Source organism: Ambystoma mexicanum, chromosome 9 (assembly GCF_040938575.1).
Source record: "Ambystoma mexicanum isolate Mex_15411 chromosome 9, UKY_AmexF1_1, whole genome shotgun sequence".
NCBI classification, from domain to species: domain Eukaryota; kingdom Metazoa; phylum Chordata; class Amphibia; order Caudata; family Ambystomatidae; genus Ambystoma; species Ambystoma mexicanum.
The window spans coordinates 458,467,665-458,485,463 of NC_090931.1; the positions used below are offsets into that span (position 1 = coordinate 458,467,665).

The 17,799-nt window shown below is 49.4% G+C and overlaps 1 protein-coding gene across 4 annotated transcripts in view; it reads right to left on the reverse strand.

Moving 5' to 3' along the window:
- Positions 1 to 17,799, reverse strand: part of CUX1 (cut like homeobox 1) — a 2,307,153-nt gene that overhangs the window by 1,783,355 nt on the left and 505,999 nt on the right. For all 4 annotated transcript variants that reach the window (XM_069614989.1, XM_069614986.1, XM_069614987.1 and 1 more), the window contains exon 8: positions 7,472 to 7,538. In XM_069614989.1, the coding sequence (XP_069471090.1) occupies positions 7,472 to 7,538 (67 nt within the window). The remainder of the gene's footprint in view (positions 1 to 7,471; positions 7,539 to 17,799) is intronic.

Genomic DNA, 17,799 nt, shown 5'->3' on the forward strand with positions numbered 1-17,799 from the left:
TTACTATGCCATGTCTTGCATTAAGGCAAACAAAAAGTAGAACAGTTAAGCTTAGTTGATAATAAAATATATCTTTTTTTTAAATCAGCTAAACTTTAAGATGAGAAGTACCTCAGTGGAGTATGCGACTGGTATTTTCTCAAAAAGTACCTATTTTTCAGATACTTCAAATTGTCTATGGGGGATGTCCATTTTTTTTTCCAGCAGGGCAATATGCATTATAGAATGATCTTCAAAATTAGCCATTTATAGAAAGCCTCAGGCCATTAGGCGGCAGAAACGGTTTCTTATTAAGTGGTGTATAGACTTCCAAGGACAATATAATAATGCTGTAAAAAGTCTGCCAATACTATGCAAATATCCCCAAGTGTACTAAGGAGATTGTTTTTTTTTTTTTAAACATGTAAGGCAGACTATTTTACAGAAGCGTGTGTATTCATAACCCACTATTAGTAGTTCCCAAAGGATAGTCATTTCAGACGGTTCGAATTCAGCCAATATTTTTAGAAATTCGGGCGAGGGTTGAAGCGTTGTTAATCCTTGTGTGGTTAGCAAGAGTCAGAAAAGGTTCAATAGATTGTTTCATGAAACAGGTACAGGGTAGGGCACGGAACAGGTTTCAAGATTTCAGATGGCTCTCCATGTTAATTGGACAGCATCAACCAATAAGAGAAAGATCAATGAGTGCACTGACACAAGTGAAAAGGTTTCTTTGAATACAGTTGCAAGATTCAGGTAAAACATTTTTGGAGAGGGCTCTGGAGGCAAAGACCAACACATTTGGTCAATTTGTAATCCGGTCCGAGAATCGATAGCCTAAGAAAAATGACTGCAAAATATTGATGTCAACACTGAGTGCCTTACGACATTTATAAATGCAAAAAAGTAGTAGTATCATTTTGTTCTAAAAAGGGATATATGGGATACATTACTCACCGTAATCGTATTTCTGATGCTTGTATCTGCTTAGATTCACATGCTGTGCATAGGCCGACATCTAGTGGAAGCTGTGGAGTATTACAGTTTGTTTTTCGAAACTCGAAAATGGGCGTCGACACAGGGCGTGCAAGTAATACTATCCCTAGTGTGACGTCCCCTGTACCCATGATCCCTCACGCGACTAGGACCCTCAGATTGTGTTTTTTCTGACATGAGGTAGCATGAGGAGTAGCGCGAGTACAGATAGTCCAAGCAGATAGAAGGTAGAAAGGTAAGACTACAAGCATCCATGCGCCTTCTCTCAGAGGGGAGGAAGGGAGGGCCGCATGTGAATCTAAGCAGATACAAGCATCAGAAATATGATTACGGTGAGTAATGTATCCCTTCTGAGGCTTGTGGAATCTGCTTAGATCACATGCTGTGCATAGATTAGCGAGTAGTACCTGAAGAAGGAGGTGGGATGTGAGAAGGCTCATGAGCAAATAAATGTCTTAGAACCGCTTGTCCCACTTGTGTATCTGTCTTGGAATGAGTGTCAATGCAGTAGTGCTGAGTAAAAGTGTGAATAGAGCTCCAAGTAGCTGCTTTGCAAATGGAGTCAAGGGGTACATTTGCAATAAAAGCCAGGGTGGCCCCAACGCCTCTTGTGGAGTGGGCCCTAGGCGTGAAAGGCAGAGTCTTTTCAGAGAGTGAGTAACACAGTTGGATACAGTTAACAATCCACTTAGAGATGGCACCTTTAGAGACGCGATCTCCCTCTCTGCCTGTGGCTACGGAGACAAACAGCTGATCTGTTTTCCATAGCGGTCTGGTCTTGTTTACATAGAGGACCGCCCTACGCACATCTAGTGTGTGTAGTTTCACCTCAGCCGAGCTTTTGGCGACTTGGAAGAAAGCCGGAAGCTTGATGGAGTGGTTTAAATGGAATTTAGAAATAAACTTAGGTGAGAACCTAGGGTGTGTACGTAAAACCAGTTTATCTTTATGGACAGTAAAGAAGGGATCTTGCACTGACAGAGCCTGAATTTCACTGACCCTTCTTATAGAGGTAATAGCTACTAAGAAGGCAGTTTTATAAGTCAGGTGTCTGAGACTGCTCTTATGCATGGGCTCGAATGGGGGGCCCATGAGCTTAGATAGCACCACATTAAGGTCCCATCCTGGAGGTGGGTTAGAAATAGGAGGGTGAAGTCTCTTTACTCCTTCCATGAAGGCCTTAACTACTGTTACTTTCCACCACGACACCTTGTTATGGGAAGTGGTGTATGCTGACAGGGCTGCCAGGTGTACTTTCAGTGAGTTAAAAACCAGTCCAGCATCCAGCAGGTGGAGCATATAAGTAACAATAGTGGAAGGAGTGCAATCAACTGGGTGGACTTGCTTACTCTGGCACCAGATTACGAATCTCTTCCATTTGTCAAAGTAGCAGTGCCTCGTGTTGGGCTTCCTAGCCTCTTTTAGGATGTCCATACACCTCTGTGGTAAATTGAGATGTCCAAACTCCATGACCTCAGGAGCCATGCTGCCAGGTTCATTGAGTTGGGTTGAGGGTGCACCGTTTGACCTTGGTGCTGGGACAATAGGTTGTACCCGCCCGGAAGTCTGATGGGTTCGCACACTGCCAGCCTGCGTAAGTGTGGAACCACGGTTGTCTCGCCCACATGGGAGCAACCAGGACGAGCGTCATCGATTCTCTGTTCATCTTGTTGACCACCTTCCTGATTAGAGGAGTTGGTGGAAAAGCATACGCAAACATCCCTGACCAGTTCATCCACAGGGCGTTCCCCTGGGAGTCTGGTTGGGGGAACCTGGATGCGAATCCTGGGCATTGTCTGTTTTTGCTTGTGGCGAATAGGTCTATAGTGGGGAAACCCCATTGAGAGAAGAGATCTTCTACGACTTCTCTGTGTAGACACCACTCGTGTTCCTCTGGGAGGGGGTCTCTGCTCAGAGCATCCGCTAGGGAATTGAGATCCCGTGGAACATGTTGCGATGACAGGAAGATGTTCCGTCTGAGTGCCCATATCCAGATTTTCTGGGCAAGCTTGGACAGATTTGGCGAGCGAGTCCCTCCTTGTTTGTTCAGGTAGAACATGGCTGTAGTGCTGTCCGTCCAGATTTCCACTGACAGGTTTAAAAAGTAGGGTTCGAAAGCTTGTAGCGCTCTGAATACTGCCAGAAGCTCTAGCAGGTTGATGTGAATCTTGGCCACTGCGTGAGACCAGAGGCCCTGAGCTGTGTGGTGGAGATGGTGAGCTCCCCACCCCGTCAGGCATGCATCAGTTGTGACTACCGCCTGTATCTCGGGATCGTAAAAGGGTTTCCCCTTGGACAGATTCTCTCTTGTCCACCAGTGAAGGCTTTGTACCACTGTTGGCGAAACGACCACTAGATCGTCCCACTGACCACTTGCCTGAGACCACTGTTTCGCCAACCATTCCTGCATGCGAGGCATGCGCAGGCGCGCGTGGGGGACCAGGTAAATACAGGACGCCATCATGCCCAGCAAACGCATTGCTTTGCGTACCGTTATCTGGCGACCGGACTGGTATTGCAGAATTTGCAGCAGTATATTCCGAATTCTTTCCTCTGAAGGAAAGGTCAACCCCTCGTGAGTGTCTAGGATAGCTCCTAAGAATTGTTTGGATGTGCTTGGCACTAGACTTGACTTTTTCTTGTTTATTGAGAAGCCCAATTCGAAGAGGAGGTCGATAGTCCTTTGAATGTTTGTTCTGCAAATTACTGGGGTTTCCCCCGTGATTAGCCAGTCGTCCAGGTAAGGGTACACCGGGATTGCCTCCCTGCGTAGGTGTGCTGCCGCCACCGCCAGTACCTTGGTGAATACCCTTGGGGCCGAAGCTATCCCGAAGGGCAGTACCTTGAACTGGTAGTGCCGACTCTCCACATTGAAGCACAAGTATTTTCTGTGCGCTGGGAACATGTTGCCATGTAATCCCCCTTTTTTAGGGGGGGGGATTACCTCTTGGAGAGTTGTCATGCCAAACTTTTGGGGCTTGACATACTTGTTGGCAGGCCGTAAGTCCAATACTGGGCGCATTGTCAAATCTTTTTTTGGCACAAGGAAGTAAGTTGAATAAATACCCTTGTTTACCTGGTGTCCCGGGACGAGTTCTATCGCGTCCTTTGCTAGCAGATTGACGATCTCTTCTAAGAGGATCTTCTGGTGTTCCAAAGAATGTATTTTTTGTCGTGGAGGATGGTCTCGGGGATGCTCTAGTAGAGTAGTTCTATACAGTACCCCTCGGATACTGTTGAAAGCACCCATCTGTCTGATGTGATCCCTTCCCAAGCTTGGGTGAAGTTGGAAATGCGTCCCCCTACTGGGGTTGCGTGAGAAGGGACCCTGAACGGAGCGTCACTTTTTCGGTGGAGGAGTGCCGCCTCCTTTATTGGGGCTGCCTCTACCTCTACCACGTCCTCTTATTACCCCTCCCGTAACCCTGGGTAAACTGCTGGTTATTATTGTTCCACTGTGTACCCTGCCCCTGGGAATAGTTAGAACCTCTCTGGGAATTTTGGCCGCATGGGCGACGAAAATTGCCATTCCCTCTCTGATTCGGGGGTTTAGTGGTTAGCTGGCCTAGGGATTTGAGTGTTTCATACTCGTCCTTAGCATTCTTTAGTGCGTCCTCGACCGCCTTACCAAACAACAGATCCGGCTCCACCGGTTTGTCCAATAATGACGCTTGTGTTTCAGCCTTGAAACCAGACTGGCGTAGCCAAGCGTGTCTCTTAATAACAGTTCCTTCTGCTATTAATCTGCCGGCGTTATCCGCAGCATCAAAAGTTGCCTTTAAAATGCAACCGGACACGGCTCTTCCCTCTGCTGAAACTCGTACCAATTGGCTCTTTTAGGGTTCTGGTGCGGAGTCTATGAGTGCTGCGACCTCTTCCCACTGATGGCAGTTGTAGCTGGCCAACAGGGTGGTGGAGTTGGCAATCCTTGCCTGGTAGGTGGAAGTGGAGGCCACTTTCCTGCCTAACCCGCACAGTTTTTTGCTCTCCTTGTCGGGAGGAGCCTCCGACGATAAGGGTGTTCCAACCCTCTTACGGGTGTTAGTAACAACCAGGGAGTCCGGCTTCAGATGCCCCCTTATATATAGTGGGTCTGATTGGGCCGCCTTGAAAAGTTTTTCAATCCTAGGGTTCACTGCCCTGGTGAGGTTAGGATTGAGGAGTGACGGGTCTATTCTTCTTTGAATAGATTTAGGATAGGGATGGCCTGAGCAACAGGCCTCCTCTCCCCCACTAACTCTTCTGCGAAGTCTCTTTCCTCCTGGGCACCCTGGGTGTCAATGTGGAAATGTTCGGCTCCTCGAGACAGCACTTCATTCAGGAGCTGCTGGTTGTCGACAGGGGAGTCGGTAACCGGGGCCTCTCTTTCTACTGGGGAGTGTACCCTGTAGGGGTCTTCCTCCTCCTCATCTTGATCCTCATCATCCCCATAGTAGCCTGTCCCAGTTTGTTCCTCCACCATGCCCAAATCTGGATCCTCAACAAAGGATGTCTCTCCCTGGTAATGAGAGTAGGGCTGGACGTAGAAGGGGTCTGAAGACCCTATTGGTGTCTCAAAGTGGGACCTTGTACTTGGAAGTATAGGATCTTTAGAGCCAGAGGGTGCTGACCCGTCGGGAGTATAAGCAAGAAAGTGCTCTGGGTTTTTTGCATAAAAATCTGCCAAAGATGACATTCTTGACATTACCCTATCTATGTCAACACTGGTCCATTCTCTGGAACGGGGAATGACCCTTTCTGGGAGTTTTTCAAATTTATCCTGACTAGACTTGGTAGCCTGTGCAGGGGTTTTGGTGTTATCAGAAGACCTCGACTTGTCTTTCTGTTTTTGAGGAGTGGAGTGTTCTACGGGCTTGGCAGTGGGTAGAGACTGCTTCCTTTGCTGTTTCCCTCCCTCCCCGTGACTGGAGGAGTGTTTCCCGTGTGTTTTAGGGCCCTCTGAGCTTTTCGACGCCTGGCATCGAGGTTCGGGGGTCTTGACCCTATCCTTCGAGCGTGGGGGTAGGGGTTCGGGATCTGTAGTAATTCGGTCTGCGGGCGCCGACTCTTGGGAGTGCGGCCTGAGGGTGGAAGTCGGCTTCGTCTTCCGACGATCGAGCTTCCGTGACCTTAGGGAGCGAGGCACTCTTGGCAATAGTGGATGTTTGCCTGGCGTCGTGCGGCGATCTAGATCGAGAGCGCCCAGAGGACGCCGATTCGGACCGTTCTCTACGTGCCTCTTTCCGAGAACTTGACGTGCGCGTCGAGTCTCGGTTGGACTTTATGTGTTTTGTGAAAGTGTCATGGGAAGCGCTCGTGTCGCGGGGGGGTGTTCCCCATAGCCGGCCTGCCGGTCGACCTTCCGAGGTCGGGGACTTGCGCTCAGCTGTCTTTCGACGCCATAAAGCCCTCGCCGTCCGAAAGTACGGCATCACTGCCATCGCTGAAGGCGCCCTCCGCTGCCATGGCCTCTTGAAGCCTGGCGTGGTGGGCCCAACGCTTGATTAAGTGTTTTAGGCTTAAACCTACTACAGGCTCTGCAATTTGCCTCGGGGTGGTCCCTCGGCAAGCAGAGGTTGCACGTGGCGTGCCTGTCGACCCAGGGTATTTGCGATTTGCACTTGGGGCAGAACTGGAAAGGGGTACCCTCCATACGCACCTTGTGGCACCGGGCTGGTAAATGTAGGAATATATAAGTGTATCTATATATTACAAGAGTGTAGAGTATGGCCACCCCCACTCTCCCTACTTGCAGGGCCGAGGCCAGCGGCCCAGGCCCGGGCCGAGACGGAAGCCTCGAGGCCCAAATCCATCATGCAGTCGACGGTCGAAATCCTCTCCGATCCGGCGTCGAGTGTAGAAATTCAATAACTCGATGTTAGGGTGCAGAAAGGGGTAAAATTATCAATATTTTGCAAAATTATGGTTTAGGCCAGGGAACTCCGCGAAATGCTTCCGACCAGTATGGCAGAAAAAAACAATCTGAGGGTCCTAGACGCGTGAGGGATCATGGGTACAGGGGACGTCACACTAGGGATAGTATTACTGGCATGCCCTGTGTCGACGCCCATTTTCGAGTTTGGAAAAACAAACTAATACTCCGCAGCTTCCACTAAATGTCGGCCTATGCACAGCATGTGATCTAAGCAGATTCCACAAGCCTCAGAAATACAGATGCTAAACTGAGGGCGAGGAGTGCTTTGAGGGAGTCACCCATCCATGCAAGTCATACTCCATGCAGCAGTAAAAGAATCTCTGCCACTAAAGTGGGGATGTAAGATTTAATAATTTTCGCAAATTTGATTCAAATGACAGGTTTTCATTCACAAATCTGTGCAAATTAATTCTAAATATAGAGTTTTTTCACAGAAAGCTAAATCTATAAATGCTTGTATACATTCTCTGGTTTATCACAATTCGACAGCTAGGAGAATATTTATACATTCATCGGTATCAGAAACTAGGGGATGATTGACAGCCATACAAAAATGGGGCAAAAGAACAAAGGCAAACTTACTTTGCAGTTGTTTCTTCATCATATTTTGTTTTCATGTCAAATAACTCGGACTGGGTTTTTTCCAAAGCTGTAAGGAATACAAGTAACCGTTATACAATGGTATAGAGCTATTCAGGCTTTGCACCCCAAACACAGGGACCATGCCCGGATCAACTACACACAAATCTAACTATACATCACTAGACCCAACTACAACAAAGGAACGAACATTCTAGTCATCATCTTCTCTGATACGCATCTTTCAACTGCCTACCAACATCCAGCTGGGTTGAGTTGGACTAATCAGAGTGAGCCGGTTGTGCAGCCATCTCATTATCGATTGCACAAGCATCACCCAGGAATAAAGGTCAACGAAAACCCAAGTTTCGATATGACTCCTTCATAAAAGTACTCATTGACACATTGGACCAACAATTATGTTGGCATTCACCTCAAATAGCACAGAAAGAGTCGATTACCCACAGTTACTCAATCATACCAAAAGAAGGTCTGCAAGCACGTAAATCTCCATCTGAAGCTACAATCCACAATTAGTCTCGTGGTACAAAGGAAACAAACAATGCATTTGCAAGTAAAGGAAAAACAGCAGACAGTTCAAATATAGTACAATAAAATCCCCTCTGATCCATTAGACAAAAAAAACAAATCACAACAGCTTGTGGGCACAAAGGAAATCACTCCCTACGACAGAAATAGAGAACGCAGAGCTTCTAATATTACTATGTGGCCACAGCAGCCATGACTGCTGGCAGTGCGAAATGAGTGCTGACTGAGAAGTGGGCTTTGGCAACAGTAAGCGGCACGAAGCAGGCATTGCCAATAATAAGATCATCAGAGACAGGAATTTAGTTACTAAGAGTATTTGCATTTTGTATCGCCTGGGTATCTGCGTGTCCTCCATATAAGATTCTGATTAGGAATTTTAACGCTGCAAGACTAACACTGCAAGACCGGACGAAGGTGTGGCAGAGGAGCAGTGTTCATCTTTGTCCCCTGTGTTTGTTGCATAGGGAAAATGCAGAGTGTTTCCACTTTTTGTGCCCCTTTACCAACCACCTCAGATCACGCTATAAGCTTTTGATGTCCAAAATCTTAGGGACGCCTTTGTCCTTGCACATCTACAGCCAATAGGGAGATCATTTTCACAATGTCTTCCTATATTCATAGGGCATGAGCTGTATTAACGAAGGTTCTCATTCTATCAGTGAAAATTGCAGAGGTTCATCTTTCTGGCCTTCACCGAGGGAGTTGAAATTCAAGTGGACCCTGTTATTTTGTTGGCAGGGGCCAACCTGTTGCACAGGGAAATTCACGGTATTGCATAGACATTCTTGATATGTTGTACCTTCACCATTTTCTGGTTTCATGAAACGTTAGTGTCCATATATTTAGTTGCAGTTTTTTTGATTAACTTGTCCCACTTTACGTGTTAATGAATTTGGGAAGTTTTAGCATCATTGTGCTTCAAAACTTTGAAAATGACGTTGTCCGATGCCGATTCATTGGTTGACCATTTTATGATTGGTATGCAAGTGGTTTGCTAAATTGTTTTGCACATTTAAGTTGTTGAAATTGTACTCTCTGTGCTGCCCTGAGTGGCATGTATATTTTATTGTTTTTATATGTGCTATGGATACACTTTTAAGGCTCGGCCGAAATAAAGTTGTAAGCAACAACATTGAAAATGGATAAGCGGCATGCACGCTCCCTTGAACGAATATATTCTTCTTCCAGAGATTGTATTTACTATTCAAGGCTGAATGAATGAGAGGACCGTCTGCACCACTGAGGGGTTAAAGCAAAACAAAAAAATACACAGATTTGTACCCAGGGAGCTTTTTTGTTTTAGACAGGCAAATGCTGCAGGTTATTGCATTGCAATGGATAAAACAGACTCTTATTGCATATACATATTTGTTATATGGACTTTGTTTTCCCTGGCAATCTGGTTCTATGACATGGTTTGTCAACACTCGGGAGGATAGAAAGACTTGAGGCCTGTCTTCCCCATGGCCTGGGCCTCACAGTCCAGGCCATGATTGTGTAATAAGAGCGACCTGTTGATTATATGATCATCGCAATATATGTACATGGCACAAATGTTTAGACTGACGAATTGGGATACTGTAGCTGGAGTTCCGAAATGGAGTCACTATCAGCGAAATTATGATCATGCAGTAACAGCAAATTGTTTATAATTTTACAAACGGATTACACCAATGATTTTAAAAATCAGGAGTATTATCACTTCTAGTTAGCTAAGTTAGTAAAAACTAAAATTATTCTCAGACTAGTAGATTACTGCAAAGTATTTAATATAAAATAGCACCAATATTTTGAATAATATACAGGTGAACAGCTTTATAGTACTGCCCCACCGAATAATTACAAGTAGGTTTTTAGCTCAATCATATTATGAGCCCTTTACGCTGAATCAGCATTACCAAAAATATTATGAAACAAGAACAAATCATGCTATTACATTACTGGTCTATTCAACACTTATTAGAAAGCTCTAGCCCAATGTGACAAAATGATCCACATTAGCATAAACAACAATATGCAGTATGAGCCACTGATCATATAATATTTGTTTAATTAACACATACTAGAAAGGTTTAACTTTTAACTGTGGGGTGTAAAGACAGTGAGAGATGGAGAGGTCATACTAGGCCCCTATTTTGAAAGTGAAGCTGGCCAATGTTGAGTTCCATTGAAATATAAAAGCCAGTACAAAACTGATTTTTGACATAAGGCCTAGTGAAATGGAAAGAAATGGGCCTAGTTAACTCCACTAAAATGGACAGGTGCGCAAGTGAAGGGGAATCTACCTGAGAGCTTAAAACTGATGGATATGGCCAATGAATGGGTGCTGCAGAGGCAGACTGTGTAAACTGGGAAAAGGCACATTTGAGAGATGTAAAACTGCAGCAGTGCACGTGGAAAGAAAGGACATTTGAAACACTGCACATTTGTAAGATAAAAAGGAGGAATGATGCCTTACATGTAAGAAATAGTCAAGTGACAGATTGCGGTTATCACGAATAAAGAGACTTAATGTTCATCATATAAAATGACAGCCTGTCAAAAGAAAGGCCCATTTCATTTTTGTAGAAGTGAACACTGGTTTCCTATATTAAATGTGGCCTGTGTGCATAAGATTAATAATGAATGTACCCTAATATAGAAGAAAATTAACAGTTACTCACCGTAGTGACTAACGTACTCTTAGTCCATAGTCCCCTTTCCTCCATACTGTATGGGCATCCCTCGCGAGGGACAGGAGACAGAACCTTTTTCACCAGAAAAAAACTCCTTCCCTTTAAATTTAGAGGCGCGGCGCTGGGAGCATGCACTCGCCTCAATCCGCCCACCGGCGGCACTCCTCAGTCCCCATTGACGCGTCGACAATGATGGACATTATCTAATGACACCAGTATTATTTAGGGGGGGAAGATGGTGGTACGTATGGAGGAAAGGGGATTATGGACTAAGAGTGCGTTAGTCACTACGGGGAGTAACTGTTAATTACTCTTACGTCCCATCACCTTTCCTCCACACTGTATGGGCGATTACAACTGAATGTAGCCCCAAGGTGGAGAGGAGCCCCTCCTTAAGAAGTTACTCTCTTACCTGGTAACTTTCTTTCGATGGGATGGTCCGACGACGTATTCCATATCTATGACAGTAATCACCACAGCTGTGCTGCTTCTGAAAATTTTCGGCGTCTGCGTCCATGACGTCGATGCGCCGTCCTCGAGGACCTCCTCGTACGGCCAACGTCACCCAATGCAATAAGTAGGACGCACGACACCCGTAGCCTCAGTTGTAGTTTTTTTCCCAGAACGTGTGCCCCCAGTCTTCCACCAGTCTGACAAAGCCTTGCGGAAACGTAAGCTGCAATCGCATAAGAAATTCTGTAGCGGGGAAGGTAGGGAGGGAGCGATATGGAATACGTTGTCGGACCAGCCCACCGAAATCACGTTACCAGGTAAGAGAGTAACTTGTTCTTCGAGGGGATTGGGTCCTCCGACGTATTCCATATCTATGAAAGACTCCCAAAGCAGTACCAATGCAAAGAGGTGGGAAAAGAATTTAGAAAACAGAAATTTAGCCTGCCCAATCAAATTGCGGAGTAAAGGACCGCCTTGCTAAAGGCCAGATTCTGCCCCCAGATGTAATCGAGGGAATAGTGACGTACAAAAGTATGTACCGAAGCCCAGGTGGCTGCATCACAGATGTTGCGAATAGGAACACCCCTATGCAGGGCAGTAGAGGCAGCCATGCCCCTGGTAGAATAGGCCCGTAAGCCGACCGGGGGGTCCTTACCCGCCAAGCGGTAACACTCAGATAGCCAAAATAATCCAGCGAGACAAAGTCCGTTACGTCACCGCCTGTCCCAAACGCTTTCCAGCGTAACCAATAAACAGCTGATCGTCCACTCTGACATGCGTGAAATATAAAAGCTTAACACTCTCCTAGGATCAAGCCCATGGAGCCTCTCCTCTTCCTTACCAGGATGTGGAGGATGTGGAGGAGGATAAAATGCCGCAAGAACAACCTTCTGGCCTAAATGAAATTCCGACACCACCTTCGGAAGAAAAGAAGGACGAACTCTAAGGACAACCCTGTCCTTATGAAACACAGTGAAGGGTGGTTTAATTGAAAGTGCCTGTAACTCACTCACTCTGCGAGCGCATGAATGCAAAGGCTCAAACGGAGCACCCATCAGAAACTTGAGATCAAGGTTCAAATCCCAACCGGGCACCTGCTAAAGGAGACGGAGGAAACACATTAGTGAGGCCTTTCAGAAACTGAGAAATTAGAGGAATTTTAAAATAGTAACACTCTTCAGACGAGCGCTTAAATATGGACAACGCCGCCAGGTAATGTTTAATGGTACCCACTTGAAGGCCCCTGTGGGCCAAAGAAAGCAAAAAGACAGAACCATGGGAATTTCACATGCAAAAGGATCCACATTCTTAACCCTGCACCAGTCGCAGAACTTACTCCAACGGCAACGGTACAGGGACTTTGTTGCGGGCCTTCTGGCCGAAAGCAACACCTCCATCACATCTTCAGGGAGGTCCCAATCCTTATACCTCAACCTTTCAGAAACCAAGCATGAAGGTTGAGGGACCTGACCTCTGGATGGAGAACCTGACCCCCCCCCCCCTCCCGTGAGAGCAGATTGTCTTGGTAGGGAAGATGACGTGGAGGACAGATGGACAAGTCGAGAAGTCTGGGTACCACATCCACCAGGCACACACCGGAGCAATGAGGATCATTCGGGAACCAAAGCTCTGTAACCTCTGCAGTACTTGCGGGATGACGGGGACTGGAGGAAACGTGTACAGCAGTGCGAATGACCACTCCACCACAAACGCGTCACCTAAGGCTCCGTTTGGAGGAAATTCCCGCGAGCAGAACCTCTCGCACTACCGGGTTGACACTGGAGGCGAAGAGATCCACTTGAGGGGTCCCCCAAAGGGCGAAGATCTCCAGGAGAATCTCCTGAGCCAACTCCCACTCGTGAGAGATCGCGCTCTGCCTGCTCAGAGCATCCGCCGTCTCGTTTTCGTCTCCTGCCAGATGAACTGCCAAGATCGAAACTTCCTGCTGGATTGCCCAGAACTAGAGCTGCATCGCCTCCCTTCACTGAGGAAGTGACCCTGCCCCACCCCCTTTTTGTTGAGGTAGTGCATGGCCACCGTGTTGTCTGTCAGGATCAGGACATTCTTTCCTCGCACAGTCGACAGAAAAGCCTTGAGGGCTAGTCGGACAGCCCTCAGCTCCAACAGATTGATATGGAGTCTGGACTCCGACGGAGACCAACAACCGCTGTCAACTCGTTGGCATGACCTCCCCATCCCGTGAGGGATGCGTCCGTCACGATCGTCACCTCCGGCCAGGGCAGCCAAAACGGAGCCACCCTCATCAGATTGCCTTCGTCGGCCCACCACAGAAGGTCCTGGGTGACCGAAGACGGCATCTGAACCGGGTCCGACATCCTGCCGGAGGACTGAGACCACTGGAGCTTGAGTGCTCATTGCAAAGATCTCATCCGCAACCTGGCATCTGGCACCAGAAAAATGCAGGATGCCATGAGGCCGAGCAGTCTCAAGAACTCGAACGCTGGGAGAGTCTGGGCAAGTTGGAACTTGTGCACCATCTGTTGAATGTGATGAGCCCTCACCTGGGGAGGAAAACACTGCCCCAGGGACGTGTCGAGCACTGCTCCGATGTACTGGAGCCTCCGAGTTGGTGTCAAATGGGACTTCTTTAAGTTGAGGGAGAAGCCCAGTTTTTGGAGAGAGTGGCAGGTGACTGACAGATGATCCAGGACTTGCTCGCGAGAGCGCGCCCTGATCAACCAATCGTCCAGGTAGGGGTAGACGTGAATCCCCCCCTTTCCTGAGGTGCGCTGCCACCACTACCATGAGCTTGGTGAAGACCCTCGGGGCGGAGGTCAATCCGAATGGCAGTACCGGAAACTGAAAGTGCGAGTCGCCAACCGCAAACCTCAGGTACTTCTTGTGCTTTGGATGGATCGGCACATGAAAATAAGCGTCCTTGAGGTCGAGAGACACCAACCAGTCGTGAAGTTGAAGGGCCTGGAAGACTTGAGAGTAACCATCTTGAACTTGTCCTTCCTGAGGAGTTTGTTCAAACCGCGCAAGTCCATGATGGGTCTCAATCCCCAGTCTTTCTTGGAAACCAAAAAATAAGGGGAATACCATCCCTTGTTCCTCTCCGCTACAGGCACCAGTTCTATGGCGCCTTTCTCCAGCAGGGATTGAATTTCCTGCGCAAGGAGCGGATCCGGACTCTTCAAAGAGATTCCCCGGTGGATTGTCTTGAGGCCTCTGCCGGAAAGGAAGACAGAAGCTGTGGGTTATGATCTCCAGAACCCACACATCTGAAGTAACGGCGCGCCACTCTGCAAGATGCTGCGTCAGCCTTCCCCCAACCGGCGAACCATGGGACATGGCCTCATGACTGAGCTGAAGCGGCATTACCTGAGGGCAAAGAGGCAACAGCCCGAGCGGCTTTGGCACCTAGAGTACCTTGTTTTCCACCTCTGGCACTCCTACGGTGGCCCCTTTGACTGGCAGCTGCTCTCGCTTTACCAAAGGCTGAGTAATAACGAAAGGAACCTCCCCTCCATTGTTGTCCCCTAGGATGAAAAGGCAGAGTTTGTCGAACTGCAGCGCCCAACGACTTCGCTGCAGCTTTGGAGGTCTGCAACCTCTCAAGGCTCTCGTCAGCCTTGCTGCCAAAAAGATGTTCCCCGTCAAAGGGCATGTTGAGGAGCCGGGCCTGCACATCAGGAGCAAACCCCGACTTCCGCAACCACACAAACTTGCATATCACGGTGCTCGCCGCCATGGACCGGCTGACGCAATCTGCCATGTCCAAACCCGACTGAACGGCCTCACACATGGCATCCTTGCCATCCTGAACCATGGCAAGGAAACCATCCCGACCATCCCGTTCATCCCCTTCAGGAATATGTTCAGCCGCCAAGGATACAGTTCCACAGAGTGTGCGTGAAACGAGACAATGCACAAATGGAGTTGGCCGCCTGAAGCGCCATACCCCCTGCAGAAAACACTTGCTTCGCCCAGCCATCAAAACGCTTGTCGTCCCCATCAGGAGGGATGGTAGGGTACGACGCCTGCTTTGCCGGGGCCGTAGCCGCCTGCACCACCAAACTTTCCAGAGTAGGGTGCTTGGACAAGCATCAGGGGTCACTACTGGCTGGGCGGTATTTTCGCGGCAAAGACTTGCTCACTGCCGGGAGACTCTCCGGAGCAGTCCAAGCCGCTGCCACCCTTCTTTGCAGAGCCATATGGAATGGCAGTACTGGGTCAGTTGGTGGACCAATGTCGAGGATATCCGTAAGGTCATCCTGAACAAACTCCCCTGGGGGGAGCAGACCATCCTAAGTACTCGGAGACCCGTGACATAAGTCGCCGGTACAAAGAATCGGCATGAGTGCCAGGCTCAGGCCTACAAAACTCCACCTCCGGAGAGGTGTCCAGCCCACTAGCATCATGCAGGGACTGCCTCAGGTCCTCAAACTGGCTATGGCCCGAGAAAAGGTCGTCAGGCACCATCACATCATCAGAGCCCTCATCCAACTCTGAAATGAATTCCAGATGGTGGTAAGAAGGCACAGAACTGGAACCAAAGTCATGCTTGACCTTGGCCAGAGCCTTCCTAGGTGGTTCCCCCGAGCCATGGGGTACCCCCTTCGACAGCCCCGAAAGGCGTCAAGGGCCGCGAGTCAATCAGCGCCGACGTCGAGAGAAGCGGCGTTGATGACAGACGTGGCGCCGACGGCATCGACACAGGCCTCTAAGGCGGAGCCCGAGCGCATCCCTCGACATCCTGGGCGCCGAGCACATCCACGACTTCCTCGGAGGCGGAGCCTCGAGAGAGTCAGTCGACGACCTCGGCGCCACAGGCGGCGATGTCTTCCTCGAAGACTTCACAGGTTCACGCGGTCTCGAGCACGTCGAGGACTGGGACCTGGACCGGGCATGTCGAGAACGACTCCCCTTGTACAAGCGGGACCTTTCCCGTGAGTCGTGACAACCACCCGAGCCTGAAGACGTGCAAGCGGCGTCTCTCGGCTTATCACGACCGACCCCACTTGGAGGCGCGGACGGACCAGTGCCCTGCGATTCGAGAATCACCAACATTTTCTTCCCAAAGGAACCCCATTCCTCCGGTGTCGCATGCGAGGTGGGGTAACCGACCCGCCGACGGGCAGAGTCCTCGGATGAGGACGGGGAAGGCGACCGATGACGGCGCTTCCGGGTATGCCTCGAAGAGGCAGAGGAGTGGCGGAACCGAGACCCACTGGACTTCAGACGACAACGCGAAGAGTCGCCCCTCGAGTCGTCCGTCGAAAGATCCGCAGACCTCGACTTCCAGGGCTTGGCCACATTACCTACCGATAACTTCTTCTTGCGCTCCCGCAAGGCTTTCGACGTGAGCGACTGGCAGTCGACAGTCATCCGTGTCATGGGCCTCCCCGAGGCACCGGATGCAGGCGTCGTGCGAGTCTGTGACCGACATCTTGGACCCACAGTCCCCGCACTTCTTAAAGCCCGGACGCGGTGTGGAAGACAAGGTAGACATCTTCACGAAGAAATCTTACACAAACAGTTTCGAAAAACCGAGATGAACAACAGAAACTCCAAAGAGTCGAGGCGTACCGAGATTCACGAAGCGAACACGTTCGTGGAAAAAACGGAACTGAGGCTATGGGCGTCGTGCATCCTACTTATCACATCGGGTGACGTCGGCCGTCGGAGGAGGTCCTCGAGGACGGCGCATCCACGTAGGACGCAGACGCCAAAAATGTTCCGAAGCAGCACAGCTGTGGACATTACCTGGCATAGATATGGAATACGTCGGAGGACCCAATCCCCTCGAAAATAGGTTTCTTAGAACCGACTGCTCGAATGCCACGTCTGACCTAGAGCTGGCGTCCAAACAGTAGCGTTTACCAAAAGCCGAATGGGTGGCCCAGGAAGCCGCCCTGCTGATGACCTGCCACGGCGCATGTCGTTGGAACGCGATGGCCGTGGCCTTGGCTCTTAACGCATGGGCTTGTAAGTCAGCTGGCACTGGTTTGTGTTGCCCCTTCTAGGCCTCCTTGATTTGGGACCTTGGAGGCCCGATAACCAGGCCTTGACCCACCTAAAGTGACAAACAACGCGTCCATTATTTCCTCATTGAGATGGAAGGAGGTGGTCACCTTGGGTAGGAAAACAGGGTGCGTCCGCAGGATGACCTTGTCCCTGAAAAAAGTGGCGTAGGGTTCTGATGCCACTAGAGCCTGGATCTCGCCGACTCTGCGAGCTGAGGTGTGGCCCACGAGCAGATCCGTCTCTATGGTGACCAGTCTGGTGTCTGCAGGCGCCATAGGCTCCAAAGGTTTGTGCGCTGAGGCGCCCAACACAACATTAAGGTCCCTCACCTGGTGTGGCTTCTTTATAGGCATGTAAAGCCTAAGGAGGCCCGAGCTATCGCCGGACCATTTACTCTTATATTGGCTCCTAGTAGCCTTGCTTCTAGAGCCCTGGATGACCTCTAGGTTAGCCCGAGGTAGGCCTAAGTGTTTCAGCGTGACGTGCTCAGGAGCCGCACTGCGAGGTGGAGCACCCTGCCCCCCTGCTGCGCCAGGAGAGGCGCTGGGCCGCGCAGTAGCTGAATGGGTGGTCTGTCGAGGCAACCAGGGGGTGCAAGGGTAATGGCAGCCTGCTCTTCTCAGCCAGGCAGTTAAGGGACTGAGCCCCCCTGGCCCCAGAGAC